At 41.6% G+C, this 22,737-nt stretch overlaps 3 protein-coding genes across 6 annotated transcripts; 2 read left to right on the top strand and 1 right to left on the bottom strand.

The window, feature by feature from the left end:
* Positions 1 to 418: 418 nt before the first annotated feature.
* Positions 419 to 7,945, bottom strand: afg1la (AFG1 like ATPase a). Its single transcript, XM_071498794.1, has 13 exons — positions 7,787 to 7,945; positions 7,199 to 7,404; positions 6,413 to 6,464; positions 6,220 to 6,321; positions 4,626 to 4,756; positions 4,397 to 4,496; positions 3,915 to 3,973; positions 3,729 to 3,811; positions 3,553 to 3,623; positions 3,333 to 3,433; positions 2,431 to 2,571; positions 2,213 to 2,323; positions 419 to 1,024 (listed from the first exon to the last, which is right to left on the bottom strand). The coding sequence occupies exons 1-13, from the start codon at positions 7,911 to 7,913 to the stop codon at positions 887 to 889; spliced, it is 1,422 nt and encodes a 473-aa protein (XP_071354895.1). The 5' UTR covers positions 7,914 to 7,945; the 3' UTR covers positions 419 to 886.
* Positions 7,946 to 9,659: 1,714 nt separating this feature from the next.
* Positions 9,660 to 15,245, top strand: LOC139633253 (sex comb on midleg-like protein 4). Of its 3 annotated transcripts, none has more exons than XM_071498809.1 (8): positions 9,660 to 9,838; positions 10,749 to 10,985; positions 11,404 to 11,533; positions 11,714 to 11,914; positions 12,107 to 12,268; positions 12,353 to 12,577; positions 12,678 to 12,826; positions 12,958 to 15,245. In XM_071498809.1, the coding sequence occupies exons 1-8, from the start codon at positions 9,836 to 9,838 to the stop codon at positions 13,081 to 13,083; spliced, it is 1,233 nt and encodes a 410-aa protein (XP_071354910.1). In that variant the 5' UTR covers positions 9,660 to 9,835; the 3' UTR covers positions 13,084 to 15,245. The 3 variants fall into 3 exon arrangements, with proteins under 3 accessions (XP_071354910.1, XP_071354909.1, XP_071354911.1); XM_071498808.1 differs by lacking the exon at positions 9,660 to 9,838 and adding an exon at positions 10,136 to 10,358; XM_071498810.1 differs by lacking the exon at positions 9,660 to 9,838 and adding an exon at positions 10,538 to 10,677.
* Positions 15,246 to 17,217: 1,972 nt separating this feature from the next.
* On the top strand, positions 17,218 to 22,570 carry vsnl1b (visinin-like 1b). Of its 2 annotated transcripts, none has more exons than XM_071498083.1 (4): positions 17,218 to 17,541; positions 19,320 to 19,486; positions 19,598 to 19,813; positions 20,631 to 22,570. In XM_071498083.1, the coding sequence occupies exons 2-4, from the start codon at positions 19,325 to 19,327 to the stop codon at positions 20,826 to 20,828; spliced, it is 576 nt and encodes a 191-aa protein (XP_071354184.1). In that variant the 5' UTR covers positions 17,218 to 17,541; positions 19,320 to 19,324; the 3' UTR covers positions 20,829 to 22,570. The 2 variants fall into 2 exon arrangements, with proteins under 2 accessions (XP_071354184.1, XP_071354185.1); XM_071498084.1 differs by lacking the exon at positions 17,218 to 17,541 and adding an exon at positions 17,646 to 17,832.
* The last annotated feature ends 167 nt before the right edge of the window (positions 22,571 to 22,737 follow it).

Here is a 22,737-nt window from a genome sequence, read left to right as displayed (position 1 = left end):
TGTCAGATTCCCCAAACTGTCTGTGCTGATAACACATTTGCTTGTACAGGGGACAAACCTTCAAGTTTTTTTTTTCGCTTTCACTTCCCACACAGTCCCATAAATGCTGATTGTTCAAAAAAAAAAAAAAAGAATCATGTAAACAAGCAACCAAACATCAACCTCCACTCACACCCAAGTAATCATTGGTCTCATTTAAGACAAATGCATAAAAATATTGAGGTAAAATGTAAAATAAAACACTTCCTGTGACACATTTTTCACGTTTCATGTTTTTTTTTCATCCTGCAAATGAAAAAAAAAAAACTGATGAATGGAGCCAAATGTTATTGATCAGTATGTCAGTGAAATTTCTTAATTTCATAATCAGCATCTGAATAAATCATCAGAAATAAACACTCCACTTCAAACACCCAGACCAAGCTCTTGCCACTGTATTTAGATTAGTGTTAGAATCATGTACAGCTCATTGAGACACATTACATTTTCAAAAATATTATGTATCTCAAAAGAGATGATTTAAAATGTCTCTTAAATCTTCATAACCTGTCGGAAATCCGTTCCCAAAAGTCGTCCAGCTTTTTCCCACAGATCTATAAAAGTTGGACCACTGTATGATACCAAGTTAAAAGCCATATGACACCCTAAAGTTCATCTTAAAAATTATCTGTAAAGTGCAACGTCGCAATAAAGTCATAAAAGGCCTTAAGATATCAATAAATATTCTCTGTACAACATTTGCACACACACACAGTCGAGCAGTCCCTTTGGGTTCGTGCGGGATAAGATGAGTAGGAGTAATGTTCAGTCTGGGCTGTGTTTGGCAGAGAGGAGAACCATGTATGAAGTATGGACGTTGTGTTACAAGGTCGACTTTTCCCAAATGTTAAACCTGCGATTTCGTGCTTCTGTCCCCCTCCAGCCAATATTCTTCCGTCTGCATCTCTGTGAGTCGAGACACGGTCCTCTGGAAGGCAAATCTTTCCTCCTCTCCGCTGAATATGGACAGACTGCTGGCTTCTTCCTGTTAAACCACAGGGGGTTCAATTCAAAATGAAGCAGTTTAGTGAAACTCGGGATGCTGAGTTCATTATGGCAATGTGCACTGCTTTACATAAAGGTAAAGACGACTCGACAGAAGAATCACTGTGCACCAGTGTTAATTCTTTATCTTTAGTCTTTATAGTTTAAATCTTTACTGGGACCTTATGAGACCTAATGGGACTAAAGGGACCTCAGAGAATCTTAAACCTTTAGTCTTTACATGTTTACACAGACTGTCGTTTTGATGCTCATTTATGTTTTTCCTTTTAATGCTTTTACGTTTTTTTCTGACCTTGAGTCATTTTTATATACTGATCCCGTCATGTCATTTTAAAAAAATCAGTTTTGAGGCATTAGATAGTGCTTGTATAGAGACGACAGGAAGCGAGGGAGAGACGATGCAACAGAGGTTCCTGGGGTGGAACTTGAACTGGGGTCGTCTGAGTTCATTGTCGACATGTCAGTCACTACACTAGTGAGGGCACCTCCCCACAACATTTAATTTTTACAGTTGAAATAAAAAATTAAAATTAAACAGGTCAACCTTTCAAATAAGTTATGAGATTCTATAAATTGGTGATTTAAACGTCAAAAAACTGATTTTTAATTGAAAATAGGAAAGAAATGGAGTGACATGATTTAACACTGCAGTTTCCATAGATACATAATTTGCTTCTAAAAATAAAGAAGCGTTATCATGACTCAAATCAGACGAGGGCATTTGGTGCACTAGTAGGAAAATGGTAACTCATCCAAGTTTAATTTTTATTCCCATTTTTCTGTTAACTAGTCATTTAGTAGGATATTGCAAAAACAACTGTTGATCTCACTCTAAATAATCAGACACGTGTTTATCACTATGTGTGATTCAAATCCAGAGGCAGTTTTACAAATCACAGATATTTATCTCTTATTAAAGGACTACATTTATTCTTACTTGATATGAAAGAAATGAAATGAAGACTCAGTAACAGACTGAGTGCTGGTTAAGATGATTTTTACAGTTCACACGCAGAGTGGGTTGAGTTACTTTCTGCTGCATGTTTCAAGCTCTAGTCACGACGGCCAACAGCCTCCGCCACTTTAATTATCTACTTTTACGAGTGAAAGTACACACCCAACATGAAAAACTGGTTTAGCTGTTCAAAAAGAGCCACGGAGCTCCTACCCTTTTCAGCCCCAGATCGTCCATCAGAATGTGGCTCTCGTCATGACCATGATCCCCGTCGTGTACAAAAATATCCTCCAGAGGGTGGTCTGCGAGAATCACCACCCGCACCTAAGACAAGAGACAACTCACTGTTAAAGTCTCATTCAAAAGAATGAAGTTTTTTTTTTTTTTTTTTTTTTTTTTGAAATGTGCAAGCAAATAAGTGCATAATGTACCTTGTGGTCGTAGAGGGCGTCCACGAGCGTTATGAGCCGCCTGGCCTGAGTCTTCTTGTTCAGCGTGAGCAGAGGAATGTGTCGAATGAAGACGGTGTCAAACAGCCTGGAGATCTCCAGGTAGTCACTGGCCCCTAAAGGCTGAAACATTTTAATTCAAACACTAGATGTCACAATTTTATGACTATTTTATATCTGTTGAATCTCAAATCACACTTTACATTTCCATGAGTTTTAAAAATGTCTGTTTACTAGAAACCTGTCACTTAATAACTTTCTGTGGTAGCTTCAGTCTGTTCAGACTCAATCACTGACACACAACCAGGAACTGCTCAAACCTGTTCAACTCTAAATTCTGGTTGAGTTTCAAAAGGCAACAACTAGACTGAGGCCGACCTTCAGGGAAAGCTTTCTGAAGTCATGCAACATAAGTCCTGATTGATTTGTTGGTGAAGCAGTTAAAAAAATAGTGTTTTAACATTTGATGTAATATTATCATGATGCAGCTTCAATGAAGCATCGGAACAAGCACGTACAGAATGAACACACTGACATTCGCAGTACGAGGACCTTTAAAGGCAGCATCAGAGGTTATAATGACTTTATAAGGGCATTACAGCTGGACTGTGTCAACAATATGGAAAAGTTCAGTTACACTGAAAACCTAAAGACTCACATTTGAAAGTTTTCAGAAGTGATTCCTTGGAAAATCGACTGCTTAGTCATCATGGACTCTGCTTAGAAATGGTTTTTGACTGATTTCATTTGTTTTTGACAAACATGCTGACAGCTGAGCCACTGCCCACTGACAGCAACGTAAGCAAAAAGCTCATTCCACAGTTCAGTCAAAATATCCAGCGCACAATTTGTATTTTAAAACAGAAAAGTGCAGAGAGACTTACTCTATCACACAGCTCCTCAAACGTACAGTCTGCGATGGTCCCACAAGCTTTGTTCAGACGGACTTTTCTGTTGTGAACATTCAGAACTCTTGGTCGTGTTACTGTGGGGGAAATATAATATGGTAATATATATATAATATATGGTTATGTATGAAAAAAGTATCAAAATTACACATCAGTTTTAGAATTAAGTCAAACTATCATTTGAAAGTGAACTTACTGTCATTCTGTTTGAAAGCCAGCTCATCAAACATCTTGTCTAGTGCCACCTCTACATCAGGCTCACTGGAGCTACAGTAAAGGTAACAGGGAAACATTAAATGCAAAAACTGTGTGTTTATACCACAGCTCAAACACTGGCTTTTACCGATTGCGTCACGGGAAGAAATTTCTTACAGAAAGTAGAGTTTTCCAGCAGAGGGTCTGTTCCTTTTGCGATAATCTATCCCAGAATCCAGACGGAGAGTTTGGCAATATTTCTGCATGTGAGAGACAAATGATTAACAAATATAAAAAAAGAAGAGATGTAAATATGTTGCTGTTACCGTTGAGTTTCAGTGAAAATGAACTCTACGTTCTTACCTGCAACACGGCAATAAAAGGCACAAAGTTGACTCTCTGCAGCCCGTTTTTATACAAGTCTGAGGGGAGATGACAAATAAGATTTCGTTTACATTTGGTTTAAATGGTTTTTAAAATCCCTGAAAGCACAATTACTGTACAATTAGTGTCAAAACATTAATTTGATGACAATGATACACTGATTCATCTTCACAATATCATCTGTGGAGTCTTATAGTAGATATGTTTGATTTTAAATCACAGATAAGTAATTGAATCAGCTCATACTGTGTTGGCCTTTCAGCATTACAAGGAACATGAAGGCATCTTGAAAAGGTCTGAATACTTACTGACTTAAAAACACTGAATTTTTTACTTTTCACCACAAAAGCAATGTGTCTTTAAAATGACTTTGATACCGTGAGTTATTTTATGTGGAGCAAAAGCATAAAAGTCTGAAATATGTTGTGTTATCCAGATGTATTACATCGCCTGCTTCTTACCTTCAGGAGGCCGATTAGAAGTGGCCACAACGACGACACCGTTCAGAAACAGATTCTCAAAAAGCTGCTTGAGAATCATGGCGTCAGCGATGTCAGTGACCTGAAATATATTTAAGACATAAATTGACTTTAGGTAAAGTACTGAGCTTCAGTGCTGAAGACACCAAAAATGCACAGAGACTTCCAGACTCCATCACTGTGACTCATAGAAACATTGAAAGATCAATACCTGAAACTCATCAAAGCACAGAAGACAAGCCTCTTCGCTGATCTCCTCAGCAACTGGAGCGATAGGATCATAGGATTTGGCCATTTTCCCTGCTTTCCGTTTTGGCATACTCTGTTTCAGCCGATGGATCCCTGAAAACAAAAAAATGCGTGGCTCTGTAGTTTGAAAGTACAAATAATACACCAATGGGCTAAAGGTAAAACAAACTGGAAAACACAAACCCCCACATACAGCAAATGCACCATCTCTGCAATGTAAGAGGTTACAAATTGTGAAATGAATTTACATATTTTCAACAACATACAATTAACATGTGTTATGTATTTCTGACTCAAAGAACAGGACTTGAGACTTGGGAGAGACAGAAGTTGAAGTGCTTCGTCAGCAGTATGTATATGTAACACAACACATATGCTTTGCTTTAAATGCAACAAAACTGAAATGTGGTGACTGAGCAGGAAATATAGGCTCAGTTCAGCAACCACAGCGCTGCGTTGTTGTACACACTTACAGTACAGCGTGTAGTGAAGCGTTTTTTTTAACAGCTGTACCAAAACAAAAGACGTTAATATGCAAAACAACTAATTACACCACTACTGCAATATGTTTTGATCATTTGGTATGCTTGGCTTCAACGACCAAAATATTAACAAGGCTGCACAGATGCAAACTGCCCTGCACAGAGCTGCTGATCCAGTGGCTGTAACCACTGACAGGTGGTAACGAGTCTACTTAATGAACAGGATGAGAGACAGCGTCGCCCTCTGGTGGCAGTAATTCTGCCTCAGAGACAAGCGGCTGGAGCTGCCCATATGAGACTTCTGAGAAAAAAGACAAAGCTGTGTCTGAAGGATTTGTGTCGTCCTCGCTTAAAGGTCGATGGTGACGAGGACAAAGACGCTTCTCAGGCAAAAACAACCAGACTGGGGTCAATATTTTTCCATCTCACATGAGTGGGGATTGGACACGGTCATTATGACCACACTAACAAGACTAAAAGACAGATGTTTACATCTGGTTAACTGACGATTCAGATGGTAACGACAAAATCCAGAAAGCTGAGGGACCCAGAGATACGAGTTTTCAGCTCCAGAGCGGCTGATCAGAGTCAGCTCAATCAAGTCTGAGTATGTTCACTCAGAGTTAAGTGTGGGGGAGGTGAATGAAAAGAAGGCCATCATGAATGGAGCACAGATACTACTATTCACCATGGCAACGCACAAACGAAGAGCAGGGCTTCCATTTTAATTCAGCAGAGGAATAAATATTAATGTGTGAAGATGCACATTTATCTTAAAAACACAAAAACACAGCAGCAGTGAAAGAGCCTGAGTTGGAGAAAAGAGACATTAAGTTAAAACTATTAACATTTTATTCACAGTTATCAACTTATTCATTGTTAACCAGACCTGAGTTTCTTAATGGATAATAAAGCTGCTGGTTTTTTTTTGTTTTTTTTTTAACATAAAAATTTTAAATGATATTTATTCAGAGAAGGTAAAAAACTGACGATGATGAACAAAGTTCACTCTCACTGTGAAAGGAGCTTCAGATCTGTGACTCTGTGCTGCCTCAGTGCATGAAGTACACTCACTTTTATGCACGTCCAACATAAAGCCGTGGAAATGAACCCTCTTTTTCTTTTCAGTCTCCACATGTGAATAAAACATGTCCATCACCATAGTTTTTCCTGTGCCTGAAAAAAGAAAGACCATGTGAGTCAATCATGAAATACAATGTTTACATAAGTTAGAGGTCGACTTAGATTTACAACTCTGTATTCTTACCGACGTCACCGAAGATGTAGAAGCCTTTTGGAGGTTTGGGTTTTGTGAAAAACTGAAAGATATAAAGAAGAGAACAAAAAATTGGAAGCACATTCTGATATTTTAAAACGATCTCAAAATAAATTTACAAAAAAACTCTCTATATTATATAAGAAAAAACAGCACTTCAATAACTTCAACATCAACTGGAACCCAAAATTAAACTGGTTCTATCATAGCACACAGGACCTCTTTTTATACGAGTAAGTTATTTAAACAAAACCTGGTGGATTCCAGTAAATATCAGAAACTTCTGGATGCATATGTTCTGCAGTCAGTTAAGCAAATAGAACTGAAAAGTTGCTGGTTTCTATGACGGGACAATGATCCACAGCAGACCTCAAAATCCACCACGAACCACTTCAAGAAACACAAAGCAAAGCTTGAACATCTGTAAAAATCTGTGGGTGGATCTTAAACATGCTGAGTGTGCAGGACAGCCTAAAAATATCTGCAAACTTGAAATAAAATTCATGAATCAGGGACAGAAAGACTTTTAGCTTTGGCAAATATGGACATTTGCCAAAGGGGGTTACAAAGCACTGACTTCGCGGGGAGCCCAAACTTTAGTAAATGCCATTTCTTTTTTTTTAAAGTTAGTACACAATAACATTAGTAGAAAGGCTATTTTTACACATTATCCATGTTATTTGCCCCACTATTGCACACAGCTGCTTTCTTTCCTCAGCGTTTAAAAACAGCTGTGTTAGTTAAAACCTGGACGCATCACGGTTCGGGTCTGTGCACCTTGGAGAAGATGGATGTCGGCGTGTTGCTGTATCCTCTCAGTGTTTTGTGCAGCTCGTCCAGTTTCTGCAGCACCGCTTTCTGGTGCTCATCCTCCCGCAGAGCCCCGTCCCGGATCAGCCCGCTGTAGTGATCCAGGGGGCCGCTGAACCCGGCGGCGCCGACACCGGCCTCCTTCACCGCCTGCTGGGCTTTCGCGGAGTAACCTTAGACATTACAACCACACAGACAGTGCGGGTATCTCAGCTCATCTGTTTACCTCTCAGAAGTTCGCCAAAAACCGCTCATTGATGCGGAAAGTGAGGATAACGTCGCTCTTGTGGACGGAGACCAAAGGTTAGCAAGCGACAGTTCGTCTGACAGCGGGCAGGGCAGGATAAACCCCGTTAAAATCACAAGTCAGCTCATAAAACAGGTCCAGTATTTATGATAAAACCAGGTTTGATGTGAGAGAGTTTGAACTAGCGACTGGAAGGAAATTTAAATCAGAGCTAGCTCGACTTTTAGACTGTTTACAGCACAGGACAAACACTTTTACCACTTTTTAACACAAATCCGTCACAGCGACTCACCAAAAACTGGTCTCACCTCGTCTGCAGAGCTCCGCTAAAGATTTTAGCAGCTTTCTGGAAGGACACTGAACTGTTAAAAGACCCTTAAAGCCCAGCAACGCTGAGGGTGACATCTTTAGAGACAGCGGGATGCGCACCGCCATCTTGGTTTCAAATTGTTTCAACGTAACTTTATTAACAAAAACACAACAGAGCAACACGTCAGCGGGCAGGGGGCGACATTTCTCTCATCCTGGTATTATTTCTCTTTTTGCAAGGCAACATATTTATTGACAAGAAATATTAAATCACAAATACATACAGTGTTTTGATAGTTTTATAATAAAAACGTGGTAATAATAACAATGGGTTGAAATTGTGACGACCAACCAAGCATTTCAAAGAGCTCTACACAGGAGGCAAAAAGCATTAAGACAGAAGGTGATATAAAACAAAAATCAACTATAAAACGAACTAATAATAAAACGTATTAAACAGGAGAATATAAATAACAGTACAGTGCAAAACATAAGTAAGTATAAAAATTAAAATTCTAAATGTAAAACATATAGATCTCTGTCCAAGTTATGAAATACCTGAAAGGGAAACACTGACCTACTGTGTTAAAGTAGGGAACATGAGAAAAACGTCCATGTATAAATAAATTAAAATTATTCTAAGAGGCATCGATGAAAACCAGTTGCATCATTAACACATTAATGAAGATAAATTGGATGGTGATGGCATAGGTTTATCCACAAACAGATAACAAATTATTAAGGTCATAATTTTATATTATTTGGGGCAGCAACTAATGATTGAAAACCATTATCTATATCATCTCCCAATTATTTTCTTGATTAATTGCATAGCATGTCAGAAAACAGTCACATTTCAGGGTGGCACCTCTAAATAGACTGTCTGATCAACAGTGATACAGTAATATATTCATTTTACAATGAGATAAAACAGAGAAGAGCAGCACATTATCACATTTCAGAGCTGGGGAGAAGACGTTATTCGGCCGTTTTTAGATGATAAATGACTTGAATGTTTCTGATTAATGTTTTGTGTCAGCTCAAATAATATATAAGCATCTTTAATGTCTGATAAACAGTGTGAATAATGAATCTAGGGCTGCAGCTAATAACTGTTCTCATTATCGATTAGAATGACAATTATTTTCGAGATGAATAATTCTGGCCTATAAACTACAAAGCAGGTGTAAGTATTGTGCACAATTATGATTCTTTTCGACCAACAATTATTTTTATCATCAATTATTCTTTTTGTCTAAATTAGTTTTTGATTAGTATAGTGAAGAATGCCTGTTATAATTTGCCACAGCTCAAGGTTTAGTTGCTTTGTTTTGTTTGACCAATAGTCAAAAAGCCAAATTTATTCAGTTTACAGTCACAAAAGACAAAGAAAAGCAGCAACTCCTCTCATTTGAGACACTAGGACCAGCAAATGTTTGGCATTTTTGCTTTAGAAATTACTAAAATGATTTTCTGATCATGGAAAGATCAGAATAGAAGCTATAAAAATGTGATTATCAACCAGTTATAGCAGACATTAGGCCACACCATTGGAAACTCACAACAGAAAAAGAGGAAAAATAAATAAGAAACAAATTAAAATTAAAATTAAATTAAAATTAAAACATTTTTCATAGTGTCCAATGAATATTCTCCTAATGATTAACAGCAGAAACTGTCCTCAGTCTAATTATACCTCCACAGTGCTGAGCTGCAGACAAAACATGGCAGACAACGGTCAGGGTGTTCCAGGGCTTACAGGCTTGTTGCCATGACAACAAAGCAGCCCTTCTCCCCCTCTCTCTCTTTAATGCACATCAATACACACACACACACACACACACATACACTGTCAGTCGCTCTCTGTCTGTTTCTCTCTGTTGTACACACACACACACACACACACACACACACACACACATATATATACAGTATTACAGTGGAATCCGCCTTGCTTTGAGATCCGTGCTCTGCTATTGGAAGCAGGAAAAATATAGGAAACACAGCACGAAGAGTAGGGATACTCCACATCTCCACATCTGTCTTGGATGGTGAGTGCCTGCTGACGGATTATTGTTTGTTTACATACTGTATCTTTGACAAATCTGCTTAAAACAAGACCAGTTTTAATGGTACAAATTGCAGTTTCTTCATTCTGGTTAGCTCTGCTGCTGCTGCTGCCGCCGCATGGAAGATGTGCCACATGTTTCTTTTTTTTTGTAGCTGCTGCTGCTGCTTCTTTTTTTTTTTAAAGATTAGGGTGGAAGCTGTCATCGTAATGGTAATTCATAGCTGGGTAGCCATGGTGAAGTCAATTTCCCCCTCCCTCTGCCACTGCTGAATGCATTAGTCTAATGAGATGTCTGCAGCCTGTGTGCCGAGCAGCAGCAGCAGCAGCAGCAGCAGCAGCAGAGTGTTAACCAAAAGGGGACGAGGAGAAAAGCCACAAACAGCAAGAGCAAGATGGCTTTCCTTGCATTGTGAGGGATTTAGCTTTATAGTCACCTTTAGGCTCCAGGGATTTAAGACTAAAGGGCTTGGCTCTTGGGCTTTCACAATAGAAGATAGCAGGTAATAGACACCCCCTCCCTCTCTCTCCCTCCCCCCCCCTCTCTCTCAGGTTTATTGGTGTGCTATCAGTGCAGGATGGAGGTGCTGTTTCCTCCACAGCTCTTGCATGGCTGCCTTTTGTGTTGTGCGATTATTATAGTGCTCTGCTAAAAACCCGCTCCTCTCACCGCATTGCTCATCTGAGTCCTCTGCAGCGTGTTAGTGTTTGGATGTTGTTGTTGCACACCTTCACCAAGCCATTCTGCTTCCTCTGTGTCTGCTCTAAATTGATGCTAATGCTGCTCTCTGACGTGTAGCTGCTGAGGCAGGGGATTAATGTGTAAGTAAAGTGCATGTTTTTTAATGTGTTTCTATTGCCTGAGCTCAATGGTTGTTTTCCTTTGTCCCCAGCTCCAAATGAGTGTACCTGCAGCAACGGCACAGAAATCAGACGGCAACAACAGTGAAATGCAATCAGCTGCAGTGGCTCCCTCCTTCATCCCCAGCCAGACGGGGAAGATACCGGGCAGGAAGAGAGGGAGACCCCCGCTCCGCAATGTCGCCAAGATGGATTTTCCTAATCGTTACCCAGAGTCGCTCCCACCACTCAAAGTGCCAAAGAAGAGGGGGAGAAAGCCGGGCTTCAAGGTCAGCCAGACTTGGGGGGGGGGCATGGGGGGGATGAGATGTGATGTGTGGATGCAGTGTCTTTAAAAATGCATGTGTACACAGAAAGACACAGACACACAGGCTCCATGCCCTTCAGATTTTGTGGGACCCCAGTACAACAGAGAGAGACTTCACATCTGTGAAGCTTTGTTCTGCTGCAGTCAAATATCATGGAAACATTCTGTGTCATTATTAGAGCAAGTCATTATCATAAATATCCATGTTTCCTATTTATAAATACACAAAACTCACATTCTGTCGCATAAAAACTATAGTTTTATACAGGTTTCGTATCCCGATGATTCTACCATCCCCCTCCCTACATCATTTATATGCATAAATAAATGATATTCCCGAAATAAACACAGGAATACAAAAACATTTTCTTTTTCTGCAGCTCAAACCCAGGATGGTGATGACGCCGTTGGCTATTTCTCCACCCAGCAGCACCCCTGAGCCCGATATGAGCTCCATTCCTCAGGATGCCGCCACCATCCCCCACTCTGCCACGCCCCAGGTGCTCACAGGTAGGACACAAAACTCTCTGAACCACATTCAAGAAGCATTAAAGGCCTTTTTTGGCTTTAAAACCCAGCCTGGATTTGTTTAAAGACACTGAAAGATCATATAATTCAGTTCAACGTATAATGTCTTCCCTCATTCCACTGTTTCTTTCCCTATCTCCACCTGTATTTCCTCTGTATTAGTCTGTATCTACATCAATAAACAGGCCAACACGGGCCCCAACCTGGACAGGAAGAAGATCCAGCAGCTCCCTGATCACTTTGGACCCGACAGGCCCTCCGTGGTGCTGCAGCAGGCCGTCCAAGGCTGCATCGACAGCGCCTTCCAGCAAAAAACGGTGTTCACTCTCCTCACACAAGGCTACGGGGGAGAAAAAATATCAGGTGTTGTACAAAGACCCCCCTCAGGTGTTGTTTTCTGTTTGTTTAATACCCTTCAATAAAATTCTTACCACTTTACCTGTGGTGGAACTAAGAAAACACTGCCATTTGTAAAAGTTTATTGACCTAATTTGTAAGAAATTGTATCCAAGCTGTGCTGTTGTTTCAAGTGGCCCCCCTGTTTTGCTCTTCCAGCCACATTTGATGGGAAGCAGCACCTCCTCAGCCTCCCCGTGGTGAACAGCATCGACTATGTGCTTCGCTTCCTGAAGAAACTCTGTCGCAGTTTGCACTGTGAAAACCTCTTCAGTGATCAGCCCATTACCCAGCACAGTGGTGGCTCCTACCAGTCAGATGGTACGTACAGGCCTAATAGAAGTAGAAGCTGCTGTGCTGATATGATGAAATTCTTCCAGCTAATTCTGATGATCTTGTCTTTAGCGGAGACGTCTATGGCTGAGGACTACCATTTAGACCAGTCAGACGGCAAACGCTACTCCGTGGACCCCGGCGACTCTGCTTTCAGCTCCATAAGCTCGTCCTACTCGCCAAAGTCCTCCTACGGGTTTCGCTCATCACAGCAGTTCTCCAACGGCTCGGCCTCCATGAGCATGTGCAGGCAGTCGTCCACCAGCCCGAGCACGTTCCCAGAGAGCAACAGGACAGGTGAGAAGTCGTGAAAGATCAAAACCAAGATTGAGTCCATGTTTATTCCCCTGAGGTACAAAAGTAAAGTAAAGCTCTTCTCCTTCCTTTGTTCTTCCAGGAGGTTATAATGTGTCTCCAGAGTCCCAGGAGTCCAAAGCTCCACCCAATAAGGACCCAACCACCTGGTCCGTGGAAGACGTTGTCTGGTTCATCAGGGACGCAGACCCTCAGGCTCTTGGCCCCCATGCAGATGTCTTTAGAAAACATGTAAGTCCATCAGTCCTCGTTGCACCGCTGATTTAATTGACCAGACTGAGTGTCCAGCTGAAATCACCCTGGTTGGTCACCTCTTCCTCACTCATCTGACACCAACTTCTTCTTCTTCTGCTTCTTCTCAGGAGATTGATGGAAACGCTTTGTTACTCCTGAAGAGCGACATGATCATGAAGTACCTCGGACTGAAGCTGGGGCCAGCCTTGAAGCTTTGCTACCACATCGACAAACTAAAGCAGACTAAGTTCTGAAACCCCCCCCCCCCCCCCCCCCCAAGAATGAATCCAAGAGTATGTTTGAGTAGGGTCACGTCTGGGGACTTCAGGTCCTGGGTCCCCAGGCATGAGGTGAGTCCCTTTCTTTTGGGTCCCCTTAAAGAAAGTGAAAGTGGGTGTCACTTCCTTTTCTGCCATAAACATTTAAAAGCAAATAAGCTACTGCTTTAACGATTAATTTAAAGAGGAAGAAACAGTTCTGTAACTTCCCGTGTTGAAAATATGCGACAGTCCAACAGAGCCGATCAAAGAGTTTAGGGTTCAGGATTTCCTGGACAGACCTGCAGTCTTATATGAAGACATCTGTAACTAACATTTGCATTTTAACAGCAGGAAAGTGTGAAAAAGCTGATGGTAAAGGAGACATTATAGGGCTAATGTTAATGTTAACTTCTCCAACGTCATTTTTTAATACTCTAGCATTTCTGTCACAGCTAACACGCTATAGAAAAAAAAACGATTTAGTATTTTTTTGTTTGTTTGTTTGTTTGTTTTACATTAACATGACCTAAACCTGCAATAACAGATTTTTTATTGGCCATTTAGCGGCAGCAGAAACAATTCATGAACAGATCGCTGTCGTGTTTTAGGTTGTATGGAGAACTCGTTAGCAAACATTTAGTTCTGCATGCAGGAGTTATGGAGCAACACTATCATTCATTTTGAGTTGTGGTTCTGAGCACCTGGTGAATGTAAGTCCAATATTTACTCTCGTTTAGCTCTGTCTTCGGTCTGTTCTGAAATACCTTGCTCTTTAAGCTGCTAGCAGCTGGTGTTTCAACACTAAGAGACGCTGAGAGTGAACCAAAACAGTAAAGTCGTAGGATACACAGCTAAACAGTGAACTGAGTCAGAGTAAAGCTCTGCAAAGATGAGAGGAGCTGCAGATTCAGGTGATAATTCTCTGTAGGTTCATCAGTTTGAGCGACTGCTTTCACAGTCACGTCATCATTTGATGCAGTTTAACTAAAATATTGATTTTTGCTGCTTTAAAGTGTTGAGCAGAGAAACTCTGTGAATGACAAGGGAGATAAAAAGAAAAGTGACGCCCCTCACCTCTGGGGGCCCTAAAGGAAGTGGGGACCCTACTCTCTGGGATCCACAGACTTGAGGGCCACAGTTGGATCCTCTTGGTACAGATTTCTTTTTAAGATTTCCATGATGTCATGTAGTGATAATTACAAACTCACCCCCCTCTCTTTCTCTCTCTCATTCTTAAATTACTCCACTTTTGGCACAGATTTTGAACTAACTATTGTGGAATGCATCCACCATACACATTTTAACATAAATGTAGAAGAGTACGAAAACATTAAGTCTCACAAACCTTCATATATATCATATGACAAGAAATGTATATCAGAAAACACTGAAAAATGGTGCATTAAATACTACATTTGCCTTTTGATTGAGAGATTTAGAAAATCATTTTGATACTATTTTTTCACATTACTGTGTAAGAAAAAAGTAATGTTCCCATTGGATTTTTCATTCTTTTTTATTATAATTTTAATATTAAAAAACAATATAACCTAAACAAAACATAACATAGAAAGACAGTAGCTCTCTTGTTAGTATATATAAAGAAAAATGAGAGCATTGTGAACGTGATATATTTATGTTTCAATATGCAAGATTGTTACATGCCAATTATCTCCATAGGCTCCTCATATAAACTCATAAGAACTTTTTATTTTTATTTTGTATGTTTCTATGTTTTTATCAAGCATCAGTGTTGATACAGAGGTTGTCAAAACACATGAAACACGTAAATGTTACACTAAGAAAAACCTAAACGGCCATGTAAATGGGTATATAATATAGTATTGCTTTTGTATACCTCTTTTGGTGTACAGTATGCATCCTTTTTTAATCAATTAACCTTTGTAAGTGAATGCTGCTGTAAAGATATTACATGTAAGCCATGCCTAGTGAGATCAAGCTAAGGTGTTTTATTTTGAAAATCACTATGAATAAGAGTTTTAGAGAAAGCTGAGTGGATCAGTACTCTATGCTGGTGCTAAAGGTTATCTATGTATTTAACTGTTTGCTTTTGTGTTTGTGAGATGTAAAGGAAATCTTATGTGTACACTGTACCGTATGTGAGTATTATTAAATTAAAAAATCAAGTAATCAGAGCTTTGTGTGTGAGACAGACTTTTTATTTCAGCGTTTTATTAACAATGGAGATGGAGAGTTATCACTTGTTTTTATACTTAAGAAGCCTGAATGGATCCAGATTTGGATTTGGGTCCTCACAACTGAGAATTATTTTGGCTGGGAGCCTCCACTGTGCTTCAAGACATGATTTAACAAAGGTGACCTATATCTGTGGCTCTCATACTGGTGTCCAGGGACCTCCAGGGGTCCCTGTGGGGATCCCAGAGGCTTCCCAGAAAAATATGGAGCATTTTTTCTTAACAGCAGATTAGCACACTGTGGGAATATTGAAGGCTCTCTGGCCCGTATCATCACCAGGACTGAGTCAAGTTATTAGCAAGATTAAAATATGGTAGGATTTAGTCATGTTGGGCGCCACAGGGCACAAATGAGATGCTGGGCCCCAATGAATCCCTGTTTGTCCTTCACTGGGCATTAACATGCACAGGATATTACCTGGTCCCAGGTTTGCTGTAAATTATTTTGAGAATATGTTGCATGTAAACACATCAACTTAAACAATGAAGGTGTTAAAGGAATAATTCAACATTTTGGGAAATACACTAATTGTCAAGATAGATACCAAACACATTAACACATTATATCTTGATTTTTTTTTTTTTTTTTTTTTTTTGATATTTACAAAAACTGTGAAAACAATTAAGGGTATTTCCCGAAATCATACTATTCCTTTATAGACAGGTTTGAACAGAGGGCTGCACCTACATCCAGGACATTATCATGTTGCTCAGTTATTGTTGTGCTTTGGATGTGTGAATTCCCACATTTCCCAACAAATGTATGATCACTCACCACAGTCACTTCCATATTGAGAACACTGAGCTCATTTCCTCAGCACCTGTTCAGTGGCCGCAGGGCCAAGATTTGCTTTTGGGCCCGTGTTGTCTCCAAGTTCCCTTCGAGCATAAAGCACAGATATTATAGATGGAAGCATCATTATATTTTACACAAACACCAACTAGTAGGCTGCTCCTGCAATACGACACCTGGCTTCAGGTTTTCTGACTGTGGTGAGTCAATGAAACACAACTGTATTTATTTATGCACCATGTGAGCACAATAAAGTAAAAAATAGACTTGGGAACTAGATTTTGAGCCAATAATACAGAAGCCAGTTGGCAGAACTTTAGAGATACAAATTCCTGAACAAATTTTCCAAAAAAAAAAAACTGGACTCATTTATCCACTAACACTTGGTGTATATTTTATAGCCTGATTTCAGTAAGATATCTTTAAACTGCTCTTCTTTTATCAGGCCAAAAATAAACAAAGAAAGATTCAGCATCATCCCACCAGGCTTTTATTTCCTGGCAGTGAAGAGGAGGTTTGGAAACTAAATCTACAGTAAAAGAGCACAGACTCACTCATAACCTTGGGGACATATACGAAGAAGACGGGGGATATGACTGAAAGCTCTGGGACTATGAGACATTGCCTTTGGGATAAATCCTCAGACCTTCATGCTGGGAAATTGGAAAACTTGTGCAGTTAACTGAATAAATATGAAAAATTCAAATAAATACTTTTTTTGTGTGTGTGTGTTCAGAATCTCTGGAGGGGGGGAGCTGAGGGGAGTTGGACTCATGACTCCTGGCTGTGGCCCCCCGCACAGTGAGGGGTTTTAGGGGCCCCTGGTTTGTTTTCCAACCTCGGTTTTAGCACGAAATCCTATTATGCCTCTTAAAGGCGCGTTTAATGACCATAGGACTAAAATACACCCCCCCCCCCCCATTGATTCAAAATTCCTGATGAGTGAATTATTTCATCAAATCTGGATGCATCTCATAATCTGGCGCATTGTTTTCTTTCCAAACAACCAGAATGTTGATTTCCTGATGATGATGATGATGATGATGATGGTGATGATGGTGATGAAAACTGGAGGATCCGGTGATGAAGTGACAGCATCCAGCTGAACCCAAACGGAGCAGCAGTGAGCTCGTGGTCGGGCTGTGATGCACACGGTGACGCCGCGCTCCTGTAGCCGCCTGCAGACTGTGCGGACTGAGCAGACTGCCGAGGGTCGGTCCCCGCTGCGCCGCATCTGGAATAACGTCGGGAAAATCCAGGCATTTCATTAGCGCGCGTGTGTGTGTGTGTTTTTTTTTTTTTTTTTTTTTTTAAGGAGGCGACCAGTGTTGTAATAATCCCTTTTGGGCAAACGTTTCCATCGGAAGGGGGGGGTTTCTGTACTTTGCAGAAGCCAGAGCAGATTTGTTCCCATAGAGAATCGCCAAATAAAGGCTGAGGAAGGTAAGAGCTGATGCCTGGGGACGTGCATGTCGAGCTACAGCTCCAGATTATGGATGCAGCGAGCGGGTGGATGGTTGGTGTGAAAGTGTCACGCATTATGTTTCATATTCTGCTTCAGTGTGGATGAATGGGATGGAGCGGGGGGGCTGGCACACTGGCCACCTGCGCATCCCTTAAAATAAAGCCTGGGGTTTTTCTTGTTTGCTTTTTGCCTGGAAACAACCAGACAGACAGAAAAAAACAGAAATACAGCAGGACAGCTGGGGATCATCTGAGCAAAATGCCATCAAGGTTTGCGTAATTAATTGGCTTTTACATTCACGTCCACGGTGGCTCTGCGGTGGCACACAGGGGCCCGGGTTGTGGGGTTTTGTGTGTTTGCTTGTGACATTTTGTGGCATCTGTCCTCGCCCCGGTGCGCACAGGGAAGATGTGGATGCAGGAGAGCAGGATGGCGGGATGTGATGTGAAAATACTCCCACTGCGTCGTTTGCATCGGAATGCAGCAGCGGCTCTGCCCCGCGCTCCGCCGCTGCCGGAGCCGGAGACTGACGGCATCTGCTGGCCTGTGCCCGGCAGGACGAGCCGGGGCCCCGGCGGCCGGTGGAAAACACCGCAGTTACACGGTGCCGAGCCTCAGCTCAGCTGCTCCGCCAAACAATTTGGTTTTGTCATCTTCCTGCAAAAAAAAAAAAAAAAAAAAAAAAAAAAAGCTTGTCCTCAAGGTCATTCACTGAAGCCTATTTTAGCGATTAAACCCGAGATCGGTTGCTATAATGACCAGTCCTGCTGGTCGGGGTCGGTTATATGACACGCAGGGGACGCACATTAGAGGCTGTGGTTTGCACTGATTTTAGCTGCAGCAACACATTTAGTGCTGTTTGTTGTGGGAGGCCTGAGCCAATGCAGTGCTGCTGCTGCTGCTGCTGCTGGAGGTGGTGCTGGAGGTGGTGGTGGTGGTGGAGCTGTGCAGCCTGCTGTCATGCTGCTGCTGCTGCTGCAGAGATGTGGACCATATGTTGGTGTCAAGCAGTGATTATTCTCACAATGGCCTGTGTTCACATGTGCAAGTGATATTCTGCTGTCTCATTTGTTAAATAATGTACTGGGAGTTGACGCAATCCTGCCCAGTTTGAGTCGTTTCCCACATCATGAGTCAATAATTCATGAATCTTCTGACAGGCTGCTCTGGTGCGGTGGTTCAGGTTGGAGCCCTCAGTGTGGATAAGGAACTAATCCAGGCAGATTGGTCTGTGGATTGCCCACAACTGGCTTAAACACTATATTACATACAGACCACTCTGTTATAAGCTATATTCCCCACTGATCCAGATTACAGAGGGGCCTGTGTGCACTCTGTGTGCATGGTGTCCGCACTCAGGCCTCTGGGTTTGCTGCAGCGGTGCCTCTCTTACAACCGAGCGCAGGCTTTGTTGTCGTTGTCGGGTTATGGGACAGTGTTTTCAGTGGAAACTTGATAGCGGCGATCGAACATTTGATGAACTGGATCTGCTCTGACAGTGATGATCCAGGTCAGTGCTACCCAGGCCACAGGCTGGCACAAACAGGCTGAGGGGACAGAAATAGAACACGAGCACCAGGGAAATACTCGCCCCCCCTCGACAACACACACAAAAAAAATAAATAAATAAAACATTTACTCTTTCTACTACGTGGATTTTTTTTTAAAGCTAGTTTTCTGTGCTGTGCTACAGATTTTCATGCTGCCATCGCTCAAGCATAGATAAATGCATTATTCACGTGTTCTTGCACCACAGGAACCATGGGAAAGCAGAACAGCAAGCTGACTCCAGAGGTGATGGAGGATCTGGTGAAGAACACAGAGTTTAATGAGCACGAGCTGAAGCAGTGGTACAAAGGCTTCCTGAAAGACTGCCCCACTGGCAGGCTGAATCTGGAGGAGTTCCAGCAGCTTTATGTCAAGGTTTGTGTGAACCACGTCCTCTCCTGTGAATATTTAGAAAAACTGGTGCTATGACTGCTGTCACAACAGCCCTTGGTTGAATTATTGAACGCCTCTCTCCCACGTTTGCAGTTCTTCCCTTATGGTGATGCGTCAAAATTCGCACAACACGCCTTCAGAACCTTTGACAAAAATGGAGACGGGACCATTGATTTCCGAGAGTTCATCTGCGCCCTGTCCATCACGTCCCGCGGCAGCTTCGAGCAGAAACTCAACTGGGCCTTCAACATGTATGACCTGGACGGCGACGGCAAAATCACCAGAGTGGAGATGCTGGAGATAATCGAGGTGAGGGATTATCCAGTCATTAAGCCCTCGCTCATCAGGGGCGCGGCTCTGATTTTGGTCATTATCAGCCTCCTGCACACCTGCAGCGCCTTGAGCACAGACGCAGTTTCATAACGACAAAACTGCAGTCGTATTGAATTACATTGAGCCATTTCTGGAAACACAACGAGTATAGTAAATCTGATCGGTCTCAGAGATACTGGAGCATATTGACACTTCCTGTAGTGATAAATATGGCGTGTGCGTCATTCCCATCTACATCCAGCCTTTTTTTTGTCTGCCATTGCCCCACAGAAATACAGCATGGATGCTATTTAACACTAGAAAGAGATTTCATACAATTCATACAATTGAATTATCAAGTTGGCCTCTGCACTACTACCACTGTGAGCGCAGAAGCTGCATGTTTTTTAAGCATTCAACCCTTACTATTTGCTATTTGTACAGTTTAAACCATCACTTGAAGCTAATGGAAACCATCTTTCCATCACGGCTGTTTATCCATTACTTTTAACCATCTATCCATTATTTTGACCTTTCAGCTAAATTTACAATTAGCCTCACACCAATTTGTAATCCTATTTGGCTGTTACAAATACAAGTTTATGAAACTGGATTGTTAGTTTATGTCGTTTAATTGAGTTGAATGAATCAGTTTAGCCTTCCCTGCAGCTCTTGGTAACCCTGCAGAAGTACCCCCTGGGGTGCCAGCACCCCCGGCTGGAAATCACTGATCCAAACGAACACATGAGGGCTTCACTGGATTACATAATCAACCACAACCCTCTGCTAATTTCTCACTGCGTCTCACCCACAGGCCATCTACAAAATGGTGGGCACTGTGATCATGATGAAGATGAACGAGGACGGCCTGACACCGGAGCAGAGGGTGGACAAGATCTTCAGCAAAATGGATAAGAACAACGACGACCAGATCTCGTTGGAGGAGTTCAAAGAGGCGGCGAAGAGCGACCCATCCATCGTGCTCCTGTTGCAGTGTGACATGCAGAAGTGAGCCCCCCCACACCCCCCACCTCCAACCCCACCCCACCCCGCTCGCTTCCTCTCCCCGTCTGTAATCCACACACTCTGGACAGCAGCACATGTTTTAATGTCTCATTAGGTTCTCTGCCATTTCCACAGGAAAAAAAACAAAACAATGCTTGGACTATTTTTCAATGGACTCGCTTCTTGTGGTTGTATGCATGAGAATGTCAAATGCTGAATAATTTTGAATATAGCTATAAGATATCATACATTTCTATTTCAAAACATGCCAATGTGATTCGTGCACAGTAACCCTAAACATTCTCATTCAACCCTAGCTTGTATATCAGTGGAGCACTGCATTAAATTATGTTCCTGCAGTATTTAGGATCCCCAGTGTTCACTGCTGCGACTACTGTACGCTTTACATAATAGTAACAAAACAATAATTCCTATGATAATTGTAACTGTCTCTGCTATCCAGACTTGTTGAGCTCTTGGAGAATAGAGAGGCTCCTGTCTGTTCCAGATGTTTTCACACGATGGGACCAAGAGGAGCAGGTTCTTTGCATGCATATATTATGTGTCAAAAAAATATAATCTCTTACCTTTTGCATCTCTAGGTGGTTATAAAAGAGAAACCCTCCAAAAAATTCATTTAGTATTGTTGCATGGGATGTACAGTATGTGACTCATCAGACCATTAGATCACCAGTAATGTGGGAGCATGCTTCCCTCCATTCGGTCCACGTGTATGTGTGACACTTGAGTTTTTGAAAGTATAGTATTTGGGTTGCAGTTGGCTAATTACCGAGGAAGAGCTTTCACGTAAACATAGTATTATGCTTTTGCTTCAGTGGCTTCTGGGATGAGCATAAATATATTTATGGAGCATCATCCCCTCATGATTTTATTTGTACTGCTGCCACTTAATCTGGAGGAGAGGCCAAAATTACCGCTGTCATTAGGCACAGTACTCGTGCATTCTTCCCCACAACGATCCCAAATTGGCTTCTTTTTTTTCAGGCTGCTTATTTGATTTAGACTTAAATAACTTAACTCTGTACATATCAACATGTTTACAGAAATGAAGAGCACTGCAAAATGAGTACAGTCTTGGCTTTACACCCCGATGCTGGGAGATCACTCTCTGGGCCGGGGACCTTGTGAGAGGGGCTCCACTTCCAATGCAGCAACAAGGGGCGGGGGAAAAAAAGCCTCTTATATGTTTACTGGACACACTGCATTCCTGAAACTTTTTTGTAAAGAGAAACTTTTTATTGAAAGGTCTCATCTTCTAATTTATTCCGTTTGCAGCGACCATTAAAGATGCAGGACCCTCAGGAGAGGTGCTTGATGAAGCTTTTGAAAGAGCGTTTCAGTGACAGAGGCAGCAGCTGGTTGATGACGTAGGCTTAAGTTATTGCCGAAATTCTCTTTCAACAGTTTTGCTTCCCCATTTCTAGGCTATGCAAGCACGGACTGAGTGTCTGCTTGTGGTCCACTGACAGCAGTGGAGGCTGCAGAAGCTTTTCACTGTTCTGTCGATAACGTTACAGAAACCAACCATCACATTACTAATGTCTGTATTATTTATACATTTCAGTCCAGTCACCGTGTCGGATTCTTTGTCTAGTAAATGTTTATATCAAATATGAAAAATCATAATACAAGTGACTGTATTCTTTTATACATGTGGCATGTGTTGCACCCAAACTTAATTCTGTAGTGATTAAAATGAATAAACCATCAACAGGCTTTTTCAAAAGACCCAGTCTGACGAGCGCACTTAATGGAAACTAAGAAATGACGACCAGCCTCGGCTTTTGATTTGAAGACTGTGCTGAATATACTGTATGTTGTTGTGTATGGATGGATAAATGAAATGCATGGATGAACAGCCCTGTGTGTATGAAACTTATGATCCACACAAAAAG

Source organism: Trachinotus anak, unplaced genomic scaffold (assembly GCF_046630095.1).
Source record: "Trachinotus anak isolate AG129_WGS33_773 ecotype Australia unplaced genomic scaffold, CSIRO_AGI_Tana_v1 ptg000015l, whole genome shotgun sequence".
In the NCBI taxonomy this organism is placed as follows: domain Eukaryota; kingdom Metazoa; phylum Chordata; class Actinopteri; order Carangiformes; family Carangidae; genus Trachinotus; species Trachinotus anak.
The sequence above is the reverse complement of the archived record's forward strand: the minus strand, read 5'-3'. Positions and strand labels throughout refer to the sequence as shown.

Excerpts from the sequence above, each read along its gene's own strand:
- afg1la (XM_071498794.1), bottom strand. The coding sequence starts at position 7,913 with ATGGCGGTGCGCATCCCGCTGTCTCTAAAGATGTCACCCTCAGCGTTG. Across the intron at positions 3,974-4,396 it reads TTCTAATCGGCCTCCTGAAG|ACTTGTATAAAAACGGGCTG; the intron begins GTAAGAAGCAGG and ends ATCTCCCCTCAG. Across the intron at positions 3,812-3,914 it reads CTTTTATTGCCGTGTTGCAG|AAATATTGCCAAACTCTCCG; the intron begins GTAAGAACGTAG and ends TCTCACATGCAG.
- LOC139633253 (XM_071498809.1), top strand. Across the intron at positions 11,915-12,106 it reads CGGGGGAGAAAAAATATCAG|CCACATTTGATGGGAAGCAG; the intron begins GTGTTGTACAAA and ends TTGCTCTTCCAG. Across the intron at positions 12,578-12,677 it reads CCCAGAGAGCAACAGGACAG|GAGGTTATAATGTGTCTCCA; the intron begins GTGAGAAGTCGT and ends TTGTTCTTCCAG.
- vsnl1b (XM_071498083.1), top strand. The coding sequence starts at position 19,325 with ATGGGAAAGCAGAACAGCAAGCTGACTCCAGAGGTGATGGAGGATCTG. Across the intron at positions 19,487-19,597 it reads TCCAGCAGCTTTATGTCAAG|TTCTTCCCTTATGGTGATGC; the intron begins GTTTGTGTGAAC and ends CCACGTTTGCAG. Across the intron at positions 19,814-20,630 it reads AGATGCTGGAGATAATCGAG|GCCATCTACAAAATGGTGGG; the intron begins GTGAGGGATTAT and ends TCTCACCCACAG.